This window comes from Entelurus aequoreus, linkage group LG20, assembly GCF_033978785.1.
Source record: "Entelurus aequoreus isolate RoL-2023_Sb linkage group LG20, RoL_Eaeq_v1.1, whole genome shotgun sequence".
Classification (NCBI taxonomy): domain Eukaryota; kingdom Metazoa; phylum Chordata; class Actinopteri; order Syngnathiformes; family Syngnathidae; genus Entelurus; species Entelurus aequoreus.
In genome coordinates, this window is record NC_084750.1 from 36,513,271 (window position 1) to 36,534,588 (window position 21,318).

The 21,318-nt window shown below is 39.3% G+C and overlaps 1 protein-coding gene across 4 annotated transcripts in view; it reads left to right on the plus strand.

Annotated features, from left to right (window-relative positions):
* Window positions 1-21,318, plus strand: part of LOC133636234 (sodium bicarbonate cotransporter 3-like) — an 88,507-nt gene that overhangs the window by 13,252 nt on the left and 53,937 nt on the right. Inside the window, exon 1 of one of the 4 annotated variants that reach the window (XM_062030029.1) lies at window positions 5,781-5,988. The exons of the other annotated variants lie outside the window; for them this stretch is intronic. Within the exon in view, the coding sequence (XP_061886013.1) occupies window positions 5,953-5,988 (36 nt within the window). The 5' untranslated portion in view covers window positions 5,781-5,952. Of the gene's footprint in view, window positions 1-5,780; window positions 5,989-21,318 lie in introns of those variants that run through there. 4 annotated transcript variants of the gene reach the window in all.

A 21,318-nucleotide genomic window follows, 5' to 3' on the forward strand; every position in this document is an offset into this window, starting at 1 on the left:
TACTTAAAAAAAACATTCATGTGACACATCATTTTGTTAATGTTTTATTGTGTATAGTTAATTCCTATACGTAGGGGTGTAACGGTACACAAAAATTTCCGTTCGTTACGTACCTCGGTTTAGAGGTCACGGTTCGGTTAATTTTTGGTACGGTAAGAAAACAACAAAATATACATTTTTAAGTTATTTATTTACCAAATTTGTAAACAATGGCATAACATACATGTACACACAGGGTCCATTGCCAGGGTTAATGTAGTCAACATATATAAAATAAAAACTAAATAAGATAAGGCTCAGAATGGTTTCTTAACAACACCTTTGTACATATAAAGTGCTTTTTTTGATTGATTGATTGAGACTTTTTTTAATAGATTGCACAGTACAGTACATTTTCCGTACAATTGACCACTAAATGGTAACACCCCAATAAGTTTTTCAACTTGTTTAAATCGGGGTCCACGTTAATCAACATTAAACTGCCTCAAGTTGTTGCTCAGATTAAATAAAATGACACAACTTTTCTTCTACAAATAAAAAGTGCAACATTAAACCGTTTCAAGTCAACTCAGCCTCAGATTAACTTTTCTTTTCCCCCCAGCCTGGCTAACTTGGCAGTAAGGGGATATATGGGCTCATTGTTCTTCCACCATAGAAGTGGGTCAAAATGTAGTTTTTAATGCAATATGGACTTATATCTGCTGCTATAAAACATTTGTTATTGCTTTAGCCCTGCCTGACTCGCCGAGGAGAGGCTGCTTGAATGCGGTGGCAACGCTTCAAATGGGTTAGCATGTGTTATGAGAGTAGCGTATGTGTGTGTGTAGCCCTTTAATATGTGACAGCATGTGAGGTGAGTGTGTGGGCGAGCGAGGTGAGGGAGTGGCAGCTTGAGTGTGGGGAGTGGCTAGTGTTTTGTTGGATTGGCTGTGTGCAAGACCTCAATAAAGCCACGATTTGCAACTAATCGCAGGACTCGTCATTTACCCTGGAGTCCGGAGCTGTGGAGACCCACTGCCGGGTAGAGTGAAGGGTGGTGCCCTTGAGATTACATCGGCCCTGGAGGAGTGAAGTGAAGTGAAGTGAATTATATTTATATAGCGCTTTTCTCTAGTGACTCAAAGCGCTTTACATAGTGAAACCCAATATCTAAGTTACATTTAAACCAGTGTGGGTGGCACTGGGAGCAGGTGGGTAAAGTGTCTTGCCCAAGGACACAACGGCAGTGACTAGGATGGCGGAAGCGGGAATCGAACCTGCAACCCTCAGGTTGATGGCACGGCCACTCTACCAACCGAGCTATACCGCCCCTATACCGAGTGTCTCCCCTGTGCTCCTCGACTACGGTCTGGGAGCCGGAAGCAGGAAGGGTGCAACACATGTTTGACGTGTTGTCAGAAGCAGCTGCTGAACAATGTCGGCAAACCTCCATTGTTGCATCGCGCAGCCAAAATGTTCCCAAACGGGAGATCTTAACAAGGCAGGAGGGTCTTCCAGCTCTGGATTTTACATGTTGTCCTAGCCCGGTCGCTGCTAGCATGTGTACTCGTTCGGTACACCTCCGAACCGAACCGAAACCCCCGTACCAAAACGGTTCAATACAAATACACGTACCGTTACACCCCTACCTATAAGGCATATTTCTGCTCAAACTCTTAATGGATCTGTCCCGATACAGCATCTACACGTACATATGAATGCACATAACTTAAAAACATTAATACATTTAAAAAAATACCTCCCTCTATCAAAATGTAAAAATAGAGATAAAGGCATCCTTTAATGACAAAAAGCTGACAGGTTGATATTAATAATGAATATGTGAAGGACATAATGTCATGGCTGTCTTGAGTTTCCAATAATTTCTACAACTCTTATTTTTTTGTGATAGAGTGATTGGAGCACATACTTGTTGGTCACAAAAAACATTTATGAAGTTTGGTTCTTTGGGAATAAGCGGTAGAAAATGGATGGATGGATGGTTCTTTTATGAATTTATTATGGGTCTACTGAAAATGTGACCAAATCTGCTGGGTCAACAGCAATGTTAATATTTGGTTACATGTCCCTTGGCAAGTTTCACTGCAATAAGGCGCTTTTGGTAGCCATCCACAAGCTTTTGGCAAGCTTCTGGTTGCATATTTGACCACTCCTCTTGACAAAATTGGTGCAGTTCAGCTAAATGTGTTGTTTTTTTGACTTGTTTCTTCAGCATTGGCCTCAAGTTTAAGTCAGGACTTTGGGAAGGCCATTCTAAAACCTTAATTCTAGCCTGATTTAGCCATTCCTTTACCACTTTTGACGTGTGTTTGGGGTCATTGTCCTGTTGGAATACCCAACTGCGCCCAAGACCCAACCTCCGGGCTGATAATTTTACGTTGTCCTGAAAAATTTGGAGGTAATCCTCCTCTTTCATTGTCCCATTTACTCTCTGTAAAGCACCGGTTCCATTGGCAGCAAAACAGGCCCAGAGCATAATGCTACTACCACCATGCTTGACTGTAGGAATGGTGTTCCTGGGATTAAAGGCCTCACCTTCTCTCCTCCAAACATATTGCTGGGTATTGTGGCCTAACAGCTCAATTTTTGTTTCATCTGACATCACATGGACAAAGATAAAACCTTCTGGAGGAAAGTTCTGTGGTCAGATGAAACACAAATATAAAATAGTAACCTTGAGTGTGTTCCACTGTAGATTACAGTACTCACAGGTAGCCCTAAGCATCCATTGCTATGGCTGTCACCCAGCCACTAAACCATTGCCAAAATGTGAAAATACTTTGTCACATCCTGGGTAAGTCCTCTAAGTAAAGTTAGAACTGGGATTTCAAGTGCTGAAACCACAGCTGTTATTGGTCCAGCAAAAACTTGGTCAACAGTCGCAGTTACAATCATTAGTTTTGTTGTTATTGGTTAGCATTCGGTCTGGTTAGCAATCCGTGTCCTGCCTTGTCATTCCACATAGTTTACGACAAATCTGTCATTGATGTCGAAGATGAAGTGCATTTGACTCAAGAGAGTTCTTCTCCACTTTGCCCAGACAGCTGCTGATAGAAATCTCAGTTAGCCTATAGTGCCGTGCCAAATGTCCAATGCTACATCCCGCTGTTGTATTTTGATATCCAGTGTTTCCCATAAACTGCCAAGATACCTGTGGCGGTGGGGGCGTGGATATGGGCGTGGTCACCATTACATCATCGAGTAATTTGCATAATGTACTACAATGATATGATTTTCTCTAAAAAGGCTCAAAAAATCTATACTTACTAATTAATAACAGTTTTGTTTTAAACGTCCATCCATCCATCCATCCATCCATCCATTTTACAATATAATTACAACACTTTATGTACATATTTATATACAGATTTGAACAATAAGTTATTCACTGAATTATATTTATTAATTGTGGTTCTTACAAAAAATATATCTTATAAAATATAAAAGCTAAAATGTCTCTTAAAGCTCTGCCCCTTTAATTAGTGCGTACTAAATAATTTAACTTTAGCCTACTACTACAACCATATTATTTACCAGCAACATAAAGTGAAACAGAGGCAGAGGTGTCCTGCCACAGTCAGTAACAAATAAACAGAAAACAGTCGTGGTCAAATACAAATAAGGCAACAAGAGAAGTATCCTACACTTCTCTTTTATAAAGTAAATCTGAACAGCCTATATGGGCATCTACATCAACTATATGATTTGCCTGAAAAGCTGGACAGGACAACAACAACAACAAAAAATTAAAAAAAAAAAAAAAAAAAAAAAATATTTTTTATTTGTGGCGGACGTAATTCTTTCGTGGCGGGCCGCCACAAATAAATGAATGTGTGGGAAACACTGGATATCACTTGTAAAGTTGACTATATAGGTTTTATTTTATGTATAAAGAAAAACATATTTCGGTCGTTAACATACTTTTATGCTCCAACAATGAAAATATTCAATTTAATAATAATGATCCTACTTCACAAAATGTGTTTATCGCAGTCATGTCCGGTATCGATTGGTTGTGATAAATGAGAAACGATTGTATTTTCCAAAGCCATTCATTATGCACCAAGTATTAAAAAAAATACAAACATACTTTATGGTTCTTAATTGGGTCAGAACGCACCCAATGTGAAATCCCACTCAATGCCTTGTACCCAGGCTTGATCACCCTGCTGCTGTGCATCTAATCTTTAGTATTGAACACAGTTGTTTTGAAATATCCAACTCTTTTTTTTTTTCCCCCCCATGCGTCACACGACAACCTTGCAATCTCGGCCCTTATGATTAGGAAAAAATGTGTATCGCTGTTTTAAGTTTGGTGTTGCCTTTGGCACAGTGTGATACAGTTTGTGATTTTTTACACCGTTAAGCCCAGTGTATGCATTTTGTGTTTGGTAAGGCATCCGTAATGAACCCATGAGTCTCCTTTCATAATTTCTGCCTGTATCAACCTTTGTCCTTTTCAAAAATAAGATAATTGTACATAGACAGCTTTTCATTGAATCATAGGCGACAAGTTTGTAAGCGGCATGTCACCTGTGATAAAATGGCAACCAAGGTAATCAAAAAGGTTAACCAACGAACGAGATTTCTCTACAGAATTTCCTCTCTGGTCAACAAAAGCACCTTGAGGATTCTGGCGGGAAGTCTCGTTCAACCCTTTTTCGATTACGCATGCACCTCCTGGTACCCTAGCACCTCCAAAACCCTCAAATCTAAACTCCAAACATCTCAGAACAAGCTAGTCAGGTTACTTCTAGACCTCCACCCCAGATCCCACCTCACTCCTACCCACTTCTCTAAAGTGGGCTGGCTCAAGGTGGAGGACAGAGTTAAACAACTTGCACTGAGCCTAGTCTATAAAATCCGCTACACCTCCCTGATACCGAAGTACATGTTAAACTACTTCCTTAACGTAAATGACCGCCATAACCACAACACCAGGGGGTGCTCCACTAACCACGTTAAACCCAGATTCCGAACTAACAAAGGTCTTAACTCATTCTCTTTCTATGCCACATCAATGTGGAATGCGCTCCCAACAGGTATAAAAGAAAGGGCATCTCTATCCTCCTTCAAAACCGCTATAAAAGTTCACCTCCAGGCAGCTACAACCCTAAACTAACACCCTCCCCGGATTGCTAATAATCAAATGTAAACAATCAAATGCAGATTCTTTTTCTTATGCCTTCTGATCTCTCTCTCTCTCTCTCTCTCTCTCTCTCTCTCTATGTCCACTACTTGATGTCCATATCCCCACCCCCCCACCCCCCCCACCCCACCCCCCCTCCACACTCCTGATTGTAAATAATGTAAATAATTCAATGTGATTATCTTGTGTGATGACTGTATTATTATGATAGTATATATGATAGTATATATCTGTATCATGAATCAATTTAAGTGGACCCCGACTTAAACAAGTTGAAAAACTTATTCGGGTGTTACCATTTAGTGGTCAATTGTACGGAATATGTACTTCACTGTGCAACCTACTAATAAAAGTCTCAATCAATCAATCAAAAAAACCTTTTGGAATTTTAATGAAGGCATGCCTATCTTCAATTTAAAGCCTCTGTCTGCAGAATGCCCAGCAAACACGTGTGCTTGTTTCCATTGATCAATGTGGGGGATTGGTTTTCATTTTGTGACCTGAATACCTCGTGCTCCCAACATGTGTGTATACCCTCATGTGTTGTGCGTTTTTTTTAGCTCCTGGCTGGAGCGAATAAAATATTCATGGTGCCATGGTGGGATTGGCTGCTGAGCAAAGAGCGCACTGACAACGGGGGAAGAGCAGAGCACTGTCTTCTGAAGCAGTCCCTCTCTCTCTTTCTCGCTTTATAAAGACGCAAGCAGTGGAATAGGGAACAGTCAGGCATATCGTTTTCCGTGAGGTTGTTACTAGAAAGAGGGATCTGGCGAATGTCCTTGCTGTCTTTTCTTGGGATCTAAATGGACAAACGGGTCGAAGGGAAGCATGTGCTCACGGTAGGTCCTGTGTTTGTATGAATCATGGTTAGTGCTCAAACATTATCCCATCTCCGGTAATGGTACACGCAGTGTTTTTGCTTCCTAACATAGTGTTCCTCACATTTAAACAGAGCAGGTGTGAAGTGCAGTGTCTGGTAGAAGACGGAATCGGAGGTTTTAGGAAGTCATATCCAAGGTGAAAGAAAGGGCAATTAGGTTTTTCCCTATGGTTGTTACACATGCTTCCAGATATGGGGACACTTGCTTTCTAATCGTTATCTTTAGGAGCAAAGATGAGAAGAAACAGGCAGAGACAGTTATGGCTGCTTGAAGGAGCGGGACAAGGAGAAAAGGGAGAGATAGAGGAGAGTGTCAGGGATAGGTGGGTAAAAATGGGTCTGCCAAAGTAGCTGAATTCAAAGGTGGTGGTGCATGCTACAGTGTATTCGGAAAGTTACTGTATGTTACAACCTTATTAAAAAATTGAATACATTCATTTTTGTCCTCACAATTCTACAGACAATACCCCCATAATGACAATGTGAAAACATTTTTTAATTTTTTTTTTAAACAATTTGCATATTTATTCAAACAAAAAAATCACAAGTACATAAGTATTCACAGCCTATGCTCAATACTTTGTTGATCCACCTTTGGCAACAATTACAGCCTTATGTCTTTTAAAGTACCACTGATTGTCACACACACAATAGGTGTGGTGAAATTAACCTCTGCATTTCACCCATCACCCTCACCCCCTCTTTTGAATACACACAAGCTTGGCACAACTATTTTTGGGAAGTTTTGCCAATTTCCCTTTGCTCTTTCCTCTTTGCAGCACCTCTCAAGCTCCATCAGGTTGGATGGGAAGCATTGTTTTTTTTTATTCAGGATGTCTCTTTACATTGCTACATGCATCTTATTCTAGTCAGGGTCTTGACCAAGAACCCGATGGCCACTCTGTCAGTGCTGCAGCATTCCTCTGTGGAGAAAGGAGAACCTTTAAGAAGGACAACTATCTCTGGTCCTGCAGTGTCCATCCATTTATCGGTAGTGCTTTTGTTTTTCAACCGGAGTGCTGTTCCGTCTTCTAGCCGTCCATAGCGTTTTTACTCGTATGGGTTCTTCATTCATCACTCCAAGCAACGTTTGTAGGTTTTGCTGTACAACTAAATCTGTTTATACTTACTAAACCGTCTCTTGTTTTCATGCATATTTGTACGCGTTTTTGTAATATTTTATGTTAACACTGAATTATTTTTGTATTGCGTCACTTTCACAAATTCCTCAGTAAACTCACCAAGACGTCATTGTGGACTTATTGAGTCTGTTTAGCTGATTGGAGCACTAGCTTCTGCAGCTAGTGGGTCCATGACGATAACTTTGTTTTGTTTGATTAGCCGTTTTACTGCCGTGTTACATGCACCGTTTGGAAACAATTAAGGTATGTAAATAAACCTTTACAGAATATTACTGTGTAAATAACTAATGTCGCAACCTATCTGTGGTGTATCGTGTGGTGCGGCTAATATATGGATTTTTTTTTTTTCTTCAAAAATTCGGTAGGTAAGGTCCGTTTTATAAAAATATTCTCACAACTAAGGTCAGTCAAGTCAGCAGCCCAAATTAAGAGGCTTTGTAACCTGTTTTAAAAATCAGAATCAGAATCAGAATAGTTTTATTGCCATTGTTTGAGAACGGGTTCACAAACTAGGAATTTTTCTTAGTGCAATCGTGCGACATAAAACACATATAACACATATTTGGTAATAAAATGAGCTGTAACTGAGCTATCAGATAGACTTAGAAGGAATTCAAGGAGCTGCTGTTAGGAGTTATTGTTCATTTGCCTGATGGCCGAGGGGAAAAAACTGTTCAGGTGGCGGGAGGTGTGGGTCTGGATGGAGCGTTGTCTCCTGCCTGAGGGGAGAGGGGAGAATAGTGTGTGTCCAGGGTGAGAAGAGTCAGCTGTGATCCGACCCACACGCCTCCTGGTCCTGGAGGAGAACAAGTCCTGGAGGGATGGGAGCTTGCAGCCAATCACCTTCTCAGCAGCACGATGGTTCTATTGGCATTGTTTTATGCCAAATAATTTAGTGGGTCATATATTATCGCAAGAGGCTGTAATATATAGACTATTATTGAGTTTGTTCAGCTTTAGTATGACCACTTTATTGACCAAAACAAGTGTGTGTGTGTGTTAGAACTGCCATATCCTTGCAGTTTAAACAAACATTTTAAAAGTTCTTCATAGCATCTCAGCCGTTTAAACCATACTAAACACAAATCAACTAGCATATGTAACCAGGCAACATTATTGTTCTGTATGTTTAAGTTTGGCACATACAGAAACAGACTTAAAGCATATAAACTAGAACTGAAGAGGTGAACAATCACTAATGAACTTGTATAGTATAGGCGAGCTGGTGTCAGGGTCGAGTGAATGAAAAATGCACAGTCACAAAGGTTACATATTTTGGAAAAAACATAGCAAAACACAAATACGACTGCAAACGACGCTGGTTCTCAGGGGCATTTAAGTGCTATTAGAGTGTGCATCGCATCTCGCCCAAAGTCAGCTCATCCGTGACCCTAATGAAGACAAGCGGTATAGAACATAAATGCATGAATGAATGCTTTATTAGACATGAATTGGTAAATATTCTGTCCATACCAGCTGGGCTTTTGAGTCGTATCGGCAGCCACCCTCTTTGTGCTACAGGTGCCAGACTGCATGTTTTTTTCCAACAAAGTTAAGTGCATCATGTGTTCTTATGTATAGTACCTTGCACACAGAGTTACTAACATACTGTGTTTAGACAAGTGCGTAATCAACAAAAAATGCCCCCTACGGTTTGTTCGTATGTGAACAAGTTACATATTTGTGGAAATTACATTCTAAGAAGCTTATGAATAAGACTTAAGATTTTCTCTTAACCAGCTTAATGTTCTGTTTGTAAACATTGGTTCATGGGTATTGGTAAAGGACAAATACAACAACAGATTAGGGTTGTTTTCTTTCTTTACACATAAGATAATTGTACACATGCCTTTTGAATACCTCTACTTTTGGAGTTTGAGTTTACAATGTTTTATAATTAATTAGCAATAGCTGCAGATTAGGCAACTTTAACTCACCATTGTTTAGGTTTACCTACCCCTGGGAGGGTAATAACACTTGTGACCGAGACGGTCAGTGTCCACTTTCATTAGAGAAAATTAATTTCCTAGTGCACACAAACACATCCAGATGGCCTACTCTAACAATAGAGTAATTATGGTAATATATGTGGGAATCTCAAAGTCATTGAAGTCATGATCATGAAAGAAAAATAGAAAGCAAGACAGTGACATATTCTACATGCTTTCCATTATACCAAAATATCTAAGTCATCAGTGAAGGTGACTCGCTTGTTGACGCCAAGACACAAGGCGGTGATGTCATCAACGTATCATGTATCTTTTCAGTACGTGCTTTCATCACCTTTTGTCTTGCCCACCTTTGTGTCAGGCGCAAGTACTTCTTTGTGACTGGCAGCAGCAACAGAAGGGATCCTTAATTTGTGGAGTGTCTTGGACCACTCAATAAGGCCATATAATAGCACATTTGAGCCTTGAATACTGTATTGACAATGAGCATGTTTACAGAAAAAGTTTTGAAGCAACCCCAATGCACAGAGATCTGCAATTATGCCAGAAGACAAAGTAGTTTACATGCACCAACTGCTTCCCTCTTGTTACCTAGCATATTTTTAAAATATATTTTCAGTTCAGTCCATCTCGAACATGCATACGATACAATTACAATGCAATGCATCACATATTTCCAGTTGTTTCATTACAGCACATTCGGAAAAAGGGGTAGGAAGAAGCAGCTCTTATATAATCCTACCCCTTTTCATTTCATAGCAGTTTTATCCCATTTATTTGTTCTCTGTAACAGAACAGTGAATAAACAAATAATACAGAAATAAATATACCATAAGTAAATAAATATTAAATACATAAATAATCATCATCTAATTTTTTTTACGGTTCTTCTTTGTACTTTGTGAACACTTGAACAGTCTCTTAAACTGAATCATATCAGTGCTTTGTTTGATTTCCTTGCTTAATCCATTGCTGGATCGAATTCCATATACAGATATGTTAAAGGTCTCAAGTGTTGTACGTGCATACAAATATTTTCAATTAGATTTTCCTCGAAGGTTATATTTCTTTTCTTTTGAGAAGAATTGCTGTACATTCTTGGGTAGCAGCTTAACGTTTGCTTTGTACATGATTTTAGCTGTTAGCAAATGCACCAAGTTGTTGAAGTTCAATAATTTTGATTCAATAAATAGTGTTTGCATGTTTTCTATATCCAACATTATGTATTATTCCAAATTATCTTTTTCATTTAGTGAATAAAGCAACTATTTGTAGTTGTTTCCTCATATTTCTACACAATAACTCAGATATGGTAACACTAGTGAGCAGTAGACAATATGGAGTGATTTTTGGTCCAGAACATCTTTTGCTCTATTCATTATTGACATGTTTCATGCTACTTTTAAATGGGTTATAATTGTATAGCGCTTTTCTACCTTCACGGTACTCAAAGCGCTTTGACACTATTTCCACATTCACCCATTCACACACGCATTCACACACACAATCACACACTGATGGTGGGAGCTGCCATGCAAAGCTAACCACAACCCATCAGGAGCAAGGGTGAAGTGTCTTGCTCAAGGACACAACGGATGTGACTAGGTTGGTAGTAGCTGGGGATCGAACCAGGAACCCTCAGGTTGCTGGCACTGCCACTCTCCCAACTGCACCACGCTGTCCCCTATTCAACTTTACGTTGTATATTCTTACATGAGGTTTCCAGTTCATTTTATCATCTATTATTACACCCAAAAATTTGTTTTTTCACCCTTTCAATATCTACTCAGTCTATCTGTATTTTTGTTTGACTTTCCTTTCTAACTGTTACCGAATAGCATTATTTTAGTTTTACTGAATTTAATTTGTTCATTTCTTCTGTTATTTGTATTAGTATGTTCTCTCCTGAATAAAACAGTCATATCATCTGCAAATATTACCAACTAAGTCCTTTGTAACTTTACATATGTCGTTAATATAAAGATTGAACCATTTTTGTTCCAGTATTGATCCTTGAAGTACACCACATGATATTTTAATCTCTGTAGACATTTGTTCTATCTTCACGCATTGCTTTCTTTTGGCTAAGTAGCTTCTTACCCAGTTCAAGACCAACCATCTGATAACATACCGTTCTAATTTGTTTATTGAGATCTTATGATTGTGTCGAATGCTTTTTTTTAAAACCATAAACACTGCAGAAGTAAATTTTTTGCTATGTATTGCATTGGTAATCTCCATTATTTTGATTAATTCTATTAATGTTGAAATTTTGGCTCTGTATCCGCATGGGTTGTAATTTAGGTCATATCCGTTTAGGTCAAAATCTATTCCTTTTTTAGAATCTATCCATGTTTCTGAGAAAGCGATAACTCTGTTCCAAAAAAATTCCTCACGTTGTGGTAGTTTGCACACAAACTTCTGCTGTTTAAATACAGTAAATAATTGACAGTTTGTCGATTTTATTGTTTCCGTTACATTTTTCGTCTGTATAATAAAAACATATATTCCTGGTATGAAAGAAAAAAAAATGTATCTGGATCTATATCCTTAATTAATTCCGGACTATTGTGATCTACGCTGATGAAGGTGTTCAGTTCCATCCATTCCTGTTTATCAATCTTTTGTGATGCCCTATGAATGTCTATATGTGTAGATGAATCTGCACCTGAGTACAGATCTTCTTTATCTTATTTTTTGCTGAGAAATTGGAGATATATCACAGTAATCTGCATGGTTCAAATTGAATGTACACCTCTCTGGAGAAGTGTAATGAAGCTCATTAACTATATGTTGAACAGTATTTAGAATGTAACGATTACCGGTATACCACGGTTATATTCCAGATTGTAAGTATTATTGTTTACAATTTTTAATTATCGTAAAATTGTGATTGATTAGCACACCTTGAAAAACTCACAGTGGTACTGCTCCTTTGCTGGAGAAGCAGCTGGCACGTGTATTGCTAGTTGTCTTAAATGCTACATAAACGTCTCTCCACATTACAAATGCTAGGGATGCAACAATTAATCGGTTTTCCTGTTAACCGTGAATAAAAACAGCAGTTATTTATTTGCAAAGGCTCCACTATTGTGTGTTTTAGTCCTCCTCACTTGGACATGATGCTGATACATTACTTTTGGCACAACCTGCACAGAACAAAAACAAAGTAACACCAGCAGTGCACTTGCTTATACCTATCAAGAGACATGCTAGTATGCCAGATTAGCTCCAAAATGTCAGCTGGACAAAGCAGTGAACCGTATCACTCCAAAAAAATATTTTGGGCACTTACAAAATGACCTAGGGAATCAGTCATTATGTTGCCATGCACTGAATTAGTCTGATTTTGCAAATAATTAGTTTTTTCTTTCTATTTTCACACCGACATGTGAAGTCCCTGTTTCCGTGCTCTTGTACACTAGGGGTGATTGTGGTCATTTCAGCTTGTTTAGCTATGTGGGAGTGTAACTAGAACAAGATAATGCCACATGGAAGAACTAGTAACATTTTAGCTCTAAATCTAACCAATAACTACAACTTTCCACTGCTCTTTGGTGGTGTTGGTAATTTTTAAATCTGTTTAAATGATACTTGTGGTTATGTTCATCGGCGACCTATCGTACAAAAAGATCGCTATTTTGGTAAACTTTTGATACTAACTACCCAGTAAATAATGTTTGATTGCTAATTTACGTGTCAATGGTGTTGTCTCTATTGTTGTATTTTAACATTTAATTCCTGCATCACTTAGTAAAGTCTGAATAACAATGTTTTTCTAACTATTGTAGTCTACTGAGTAATGAAATATACCGTAATTTCCGGACTATAAGCCGCACCTGACTATAAGCCGCACCAGCTAAATTTAGGGGAAAATACAGATTGCTCCATATATAAGCCGCACCCGACTATAAGCCGCAGAGTTTTGATGTGTAATTACCATAGTATATAGGGGTTCCTGCTACCACGGAGGGGATTGTCGGGACAGAGATGACTGTTTGGGAACGCAAAGCGTCCCATTTATTAACGATAAATCTTTCAATCATTCAATCAAACTTTCATATCTTTGACATGGCGAACAGCATTCGTGCAGAGTACAAATAATACAACGGTGCAAAGTAATACAAAGTGCTCGCATGTACGTTATCAAAATAACCAGCCTACCGGTATATGAAAAGTCAGTCTTTAATCATTGTGTCATCGTCTTCCTCCTGCGTACTAAAACCACCGAAATCCTCTTCGTCGGTGTCAAAGAAGAACAGGCCGTAAATAAGCCGCACCCTTGTATAAGCCGCAGGGACCAGAACGAGGGGAAAAAGTAGCGGCTTATAGTCCGGAAATTACGGTACATATTATTTTTTTACTCCGTAATAATTCAAGTTTAGAGGTTTTTCTTCACCTGTTTTCCTCTGGCCGGGATGTGCTGGCGTCCTATCCGTATTTAAACGGAGATCCTGACACTTATTGTACGAGGTAGGTTTTTATTGTATATATTTTAAGTATTGATTTATATCAGCTTTTATATCCTCACTTGGAAAATTGTTGGTGTAAACATTTCCTCGCTTGTTCTTCTTCGCTTGAGAAAAATGTAGTAAAGCGTGGCGTGTTTGTCCTCCAAGGAGATTGGTGCACTGATAACGCCTACATCCCACATAATGTTGGTTTCCAATCGCATAATCTAGGTGTGTTACTATGATTTTTGAAAAACCAAACATGATCAGATTAAGGTGTTTCCGTGTGTTTAAGAAAGCTTATTTTGAGCCGCATTATTTGAGAAATAAGACTTATTTAGTGCATGAAAACATGCTGATTGAAGCCAATAGGGATGTTCCAAATTTTTTTTTTTTTTATTAATTGCGATTCTTATTTGTTACAATTCTTAATCGATTAAACATTTATTTATTTATTTGTTTTTAGTAATCTGTCCTCTCCAGCCACTCAGGCAAATCATATTGTTGATGGAAATGCCCATATCTGCTGTACAGATTTACTTCTCTTGATGCCTTATTTGTATTTGACATAAATGTTTGGGTAGAATTGTATTAAACAAAACCAGTTTTTTTAAAGTAATATAGAAATTAATCAGAGCTATCTGTCTATTTTATACAGGAATGTAGTTAATAATAGAACTGGCACCCGATGTTATTAAAGTATTGATTTTTAATCGAATCGATCCCTGCAAGAATTGAATCAAATCGAATCGTGGGGTGCCCAAAGATTCACAGCCGTCGAAAACAATGGCTCATCCATTTGCAAAACCTGGCAAAAGAATGTTTCGGAGAATGGTCTAATATGTCCAATAAGGGGCAGCTTTACAAGCCAAAGTAAAGGTGAGACGTAACAACTGAATTCAATTACGTTAGTAGCAAGTAGATGTGGGGGAAATAATCGATGTTTAGATGCATCGCAATTCGGACATGGCCGATTATAGAATCGATTAGTAAACGTCGATAATCGATTTATTTACTGTATATAAAGTAATGCAGACAGTTGTAAAATTTGGCTGACTGTAGCGAGCCATCTCACAGAGAGATCTGACCAGCTCCTTTACTATAAGGCACTTATGTTCCAGTTTTGCACACATTTTATTTAATTTAATACATGTGGGAATTAATTTAACAGTTTCTTATTACAAATGTTTTTTTTTTTAATGTTTCAAGTGATAAACACTCATTTAGTGAAACGAAAATAAATATAAACTGCATCAATATACCGTACATAAATTAAAGATGCATCAATAATCTATTTTTAATCGAATCGTAGCTCCTCAATCGTAGTCATAATGGAATCGTGAGATGCCTATATATGCCCACCTCTAGTTGCAAGTTATTTAATGAAGAATTGAGTTGGTAAAGCGTTAAATATAATTGTGTCACATACAATCTGTAGCTTAGCGTTCAGTCAGTTTAGTGTAAACAAATAATAAGGGCTTTATTCATGACCATTTCTTAAACTGTAGGCATTGTAAGATAATGTAGCAAGTGTAAACCATTAACATAATATCAGAAGCTTGTAAAATAACAGCACTAATTATGTGCATTTGTTATTAACTTAGCATGCACAAAATTAGTTTGATTTCTCAAATAGTTTGGTTCGAAATAAGCCTCTTACAGCCCATGGAAACACTTTAATCCGATTGTGATTGGTTTTTGAAAAGTCAGACTAAAACACCTGTATTATGCGATTGGAAACCAGATCTCTCGAGGGGGTGTGTGCACCAGAGAGGACCCTTCGTATCGCGCATGCGCCAGTCCCAACGCGCGGCATATAAACCCGGAAGCAGATACCATTCAATAAAAACATAGCAACAATTGTCATGAAGAGGATAGTTATTTGCTTCACAAATTAAAATAATAGAACATTTCGAAGTGCATCGATGGTAGAAGAAAAGAAACCGAGATTTATTTAAGAAGAGATAAAATGAGATAAAAGATAATGAAGCAGGTGTATTACAAAGCGAATAATAAAGCATACACAAGCCTCTTCATGCTGCATTTCTGCACTCCAAACCGATTAACTTTCCGCACAACTCGCAAGATAGGCCAGAACAATAGCTACCTTCTTCTGGATATCAGTCAGGGCACGGACGGTCTTTTCCTTCAGATTTAAAACTCCTTCCATCAATCCACAGAGCCTTATGAATGAACTTTGCGACATTCAAAAGTTTTGTTTCCAGGATTTTTGTCCCTAAATTCCTTCGAAAAAACTCTTCCGCCAGTCTTTCTTTGCATCGGACCTGCATCCGCCCCGATACATTCTTGGTAGTAGCGTCATGTTTGTTGCGCAATCCAGGATAATTTCTAAAGCATAGCCATTAGGGACTTAATATTTGTGCCAATATTACAGTGGACATCAGTTAAAACAAGTTGCAAGGATCCGCAGATGGCTGGTGTGACGTCATTAGGTCAACCCGAAAAATAATTAATTTAACCGCGCAAAAATGTAATAAGCGCCCCCCCAGTGTTCGGGAGGCACCTGGCGTATGACCAATAGTCGCATTAGAGAAAGTGTATGGACAATTGGACTTCAGACATAGGTGAGAAAATACAAACTATTTGAGAAATACGATTAATTTAGTGCATGGAAGCGTATCACATTAACATCTTCCTCATGTGCTATTTGGGTTTAACCCTTGTGTGGTGTTCATATTGTTGTTACTCAGCCAGTGTTTGTGGGTCTGATGGACCCGTTGCATTTTGTGGCTTTTAATGCCTCACAATCAAACACTTTTATGTTAAAATACTGAACAGGTGTTTACCTTATCCCAAAAAACATATGTAATGAAGTGCTTCAAGAAGTGAAGTGAAGTGAATTATATTTATATAGCGCTTTTCTCTAGTGACTCAAAGCGCTTTACATAGTGAAACCCAATATCTAAGTTACATTTAAAACAGTGTGGGTGGCACTGGGAGCAGGTGGGTAAAGTGTCTTGCCCAAGGACACAACGGCAGTGACTAGGATGGCGGAAGCGGGAATCGAACCTGGAACCCACAAGTTGCTGATACGGACACTCTACCAACCGAGCTATACCGCCTGGCTGGTAAAGGAATACATTGTCTCCGGACTTCTCCCCACATTCGACCCATACCAGTTTGCTTATCGCCCTAACCGCTCCACAGAGGACGCCATCTCCTCTGCACTCCACCTGAGCTTAGCACATCTGGAAGGAAAGGACACACACGTTCGGATGTTGTTTCTGGACTTCAGCTCGGCGTTCAACACCATCAACGCAGCACTTGGTGAGCAAACTGGCTTCCCTTGGATTCAGTACCCCCCTATGCAACTGGCTGCTTCACTTCCTCACAGACAGACCCCAATCTGTGAGAGTGGGCAACAACACTTCCAGTGCCAGCTCCCTGAGCACCGGCTCCCCCCAGGGCTGCGTCCTGAGTCCGCTGCTGTTCACGTTGATGACTCATGACTGCTGCGCCAGGTCTACTACTAACCACATTGTGAAGTACACAACAGTAGTGGGCCTCATCCGTGACAACAACGACATGGACTACAGGGAGGAGGTGAGCCATCTGGTTGACTGGTGCAGAACCAATAACCTGGTCCTGAATGTCGACAAGACAGAGGAGATCATCGTCGACATCAGGAAGCACCAGTCCAACCACGCTCCACTCTTCATCAATGGCACAGCGGTGGAGATAGTAAGCAGCACCAAGTTCCTGGGGGTGCAGATAACTGACAATATGACCTGGTCCCAACACACCGGAGCTATTGTAAAAAGAGCTCAGCAGCGCATGCACTTTTTGTGACGGATGAAAAGAGCACAGCTCCCTCCCCCCATTCTCAGCACATTCTACAGAGGCACTATAGAGAGCCTGCTGACCAAGTGCATCTCTGTCTGGACTGGAGCCTGCTGTGCCTCAGACTGGAAGTATCTGCAGAGAGTGGTGAGGACGGCGGAAAAGATGATCAGGACTCCTCGTCCTCCTATCCAGGAGATCACAAAAAGCCGCTGCCTGACCAGGGCTCAGAAAATCTGCAGAGACTCCTCCCACCCCCACCAAGGACTGTTTTCACTGCTGGACTCTAGAAAGAGGTTCCGCAGCCTCCATAGCAGAACCTCCAGGTTCTGTAACAGCTTCTTCCCTCAGGCTGTAAGACTCATGAACGCATCATAATAATCCCCTCAATTCCCCCCCAAAAAATGGATTAACTTGCTGGAATATAAAGACAATATAACATACATTCATAAATGTGGGTGCATATGCAAAAGTGCTATATATTTATCTGTAGAGTAATCTATTTATTTATATCTGCACCTTATTGCTTTTTTATCCTGCACTACCATGAGCTAATGCAACAAAATGTTGTTCTTACCTGTACTGTAAAGTTCAAATTTGAATCACAATAAAAAGTAAGTCTAAGTCTAAGACCCACAAACACTGGCTGAGTAACAACAATATGAACGTTGCAAGGAAAATTCTCTGCCAGTTTCTGCATCCCACAGGAATTCTTCTTTTGTGTTTCTGTACCTGCGGTTCCCACACAAGGTTGCAACATTGTTTGTCAACACTGTCTGCGCTCATTTTGTCGCACATTTGATCCTCTGATGTTCTGTGTACCTACACTCTGTCCTCCCCCTGTCTAGGCCTGCTGTGTGTGTGTGTGTGTGTGTGTGTGTGTGTGTGTGTGTGTGTGTGTGTGTGTGTGTGTGTGTGTGTGTGTGTGTGTGTGTGTGTGTGTGTGTGTGTGTGTGTGTGTGTGTGTGTGTGTGTGTGTGTGTGTGTGTGTGTGTGTGTGTGGGTGGGTGGCTGCGTGTGTGTGGTACACAGAACATCAATTTCCACACTTCTATAAGCCCCGGGTCTAGTGGACCCGAACATCTTATATGTAATAGAAATGTGTAGGGGGTGTGTGTGGTGTGTGTTCATTAAATATGTATTCTGATATATGTTCTTCACAGAAAATGAGCCAAAGCCAGTGAGTCTCAGTTTGAAAAATTAATTAATTGTATCATTTTTCTTTTAATAAAAATCGAAAACGGGTCCCACAGACCCGAACACCACACAAGGGTTAAACGATTGGTCAAAAAAACGTGTCATGACTTAATTTACTAAAAAAACTAACATTTGATTTCAGTTGAATTGACTTTAATTTAAATCAAATAGTACATTTTAGTGTAATGTGGTGTTGGACTAAAACATATTTCAGGCCGTGTCCTTTTTAATGACCATCCCTCATTAACCCTTTCTATGTGTATATACCCTTAATTCATTCCTTTCCTACCAACCGGCAGTCTGTGCCAGCATTAGGTCACTGTCAGCCTATGGTATTTATAAACCCTGTGTGACTGTGTCTTAAATAGGCCTTTCCTCCCTGGTCTTAACACATTATGCTTTGCAGCAACATGCATTGATTATCAAGGAACAACTTCTTCTGGGGGTCATGGTAGGCTTACAAATGTAGGCCCACCATTTTCCACTGGTGTATAGGTTAAAAGGATGAATTTTCAGTCTCTTATTTTTGCAGGCATTTGTGACAATTTAGGGAGTGTAAGGTTATGTTGTGGTACTGTCATCATTTCTGCGTTTGCAGTATGGCGTAACGTCCATGCGACGTCTCGGTTGCAGTCTAGTACTGGCTTTGGCCACACATGCTGCGGTAACTAAATGCGGTTTTCTGCAGCTGTCTGAAATGTTGTGATACTTAAGGGCAGGGTGTCAAGACACCACTAATAACGAGATGTGAATGCTTAAGAACTGATGCTGAGCTGAAATGCTTAAGATGTTTTTTAAATGTAGAATGAATATTGAGTTTGAGATGTTTTGAGGAATGTAGATTTTGTATGTTCACACAGAAAATAAGTAATGCCAAAAAGTGGGATTTTTTTTTCAATTTTGAACAAAAAAGACCGTAAGTGCTGAATGAGCAACACATTACATTTGCCCATCATGCTTGCTCATTCATGAAAAAAGAAAGGATTAAAAAAAACGATGCTTTGGTTTCTATATTGCTGTGTAACCGGTAAGAGAAATCATATGCTTTTCCAAACACTGTTTTTGTAACATAAGATGATCCTTTTGGTGTTTATGTGTGTATTTGTGGGGCGTAGCTTACATGAGTGAACCTGGAAGAGGGCAGGATATAATGATGGCAGCTCGTCGGACTGTTTGAAAGTTTTAACAGTTAGCATGTGAGCATATTAAAGATAGAAGTAAGTACTGGCAGTGCAAAGAGCTGTAATGATGTTACATCATACATGTACTGTGAAGGGAATGTAAAGCCAAGAACTGGGGGGCCGGACTTCTCCCTTTACTATCATGCTTATTTTTAGAACCTGCATCTGCTGCAGTGGATATTTAGTTTTTTGTGTATTTTTGGTCAATATTACACGTTTCAGAAAAAAATGTCCTGTTATGCAACAAGTGTCAACTACAGTGGACACTGGCCTTTAGGAAGTTATGTCAATTAGGTCTGCAGGTTTTGAGCGATTCTGCAAAAAATTGGCATAGCGATTTGATTTGCGATTTTTAGATTTGTATTATTATTAGATTATTCGTCCATTTTCTACCGCTTGCGGGGGTGCTGGAGCCTATCCCAGTTGCACTCGGGCAGAAGGCGGGGTACACCCTGGACAAGTCGCCACTTCATCGCAGGGCCAACACAGATAGACAGACAACATTCACATAATTTGAAATTGAAGTCATGTTACTTTTAGACTGCCGATCAACATATTATTTTCCCAAGTTGCCACACATTAGAACAATATGCAAAAATCTACTTTGAAAAATTAATACCAATGTTTGCTTACATCGTCATTGGCCACTTGTCGTAGCCTCATCATCTGCTGTCAGTTCTGTCAGCCATTTTACACTGTCACCATTTTTTGCAGATACTGTACAGTACAGTTATACAACGTGAGTGGTGTTTATTAGCACACTGACTACATCGGCTGCAGCGCACCTACTCTTGCCGTTTCCTGTAACCACTTTTGATCGGCCAGCATAACATGGACGCAAGGCTCAACTATTTTGATTCAAAGACAGAGGAGAGAAAACAATAAAAAACCTCAGCCTCTTGCGCTTAAAACCTCAATGTCGATTGGATGTTGAATAACTGAGGGGCCCTGTCAGTGCAAGGCCCTGCCAATGTGTTTACACTGGTTCAGGTCCCTCTATACAACAGGAGTGCTCTGGTGTTTATAAAAGTCTATTTTAAAATTATTCCTCTATTAAATTTTGAGCTGAACTCAGGGGCCTGATTTTGCCTCCCAGTTGCCAGTTAAATTATCACGACTATTTTGGTTGATATTGTAATCACAATAATTAACAAGATTATTCATTAATTTTAAAATATGAGTATTTATTGTACTACCAAAGTTCAACTTTAAATGAAGTTTACAAAAACAACGAATAATTAGTAACGAATAAACCACAACTAAAATAATGATATAAATAACAGTGCATTTGAATAACAATAGCAGTATAAAAACAATACAATTCAGTTTTTCCGTTTTTATTTTTATTTCTTTTTTTTTTTTTTACCTTTTACACTCACCACAATAGTGTGTAGGGATGATACTCGAAACCGGTTTTCCCGGTTGTTCGATATGAAAAGAACCGAGTCCTCGGACTCGAATCCCTTTTTGAGAACCGGTACCTGTTATCGAGACCACTATAGTAAAGAAAAAGAGTTGCTTCTTTATTCGAATCCCTGGGACCAATCCCGTCCCGACCAGAAATGCCT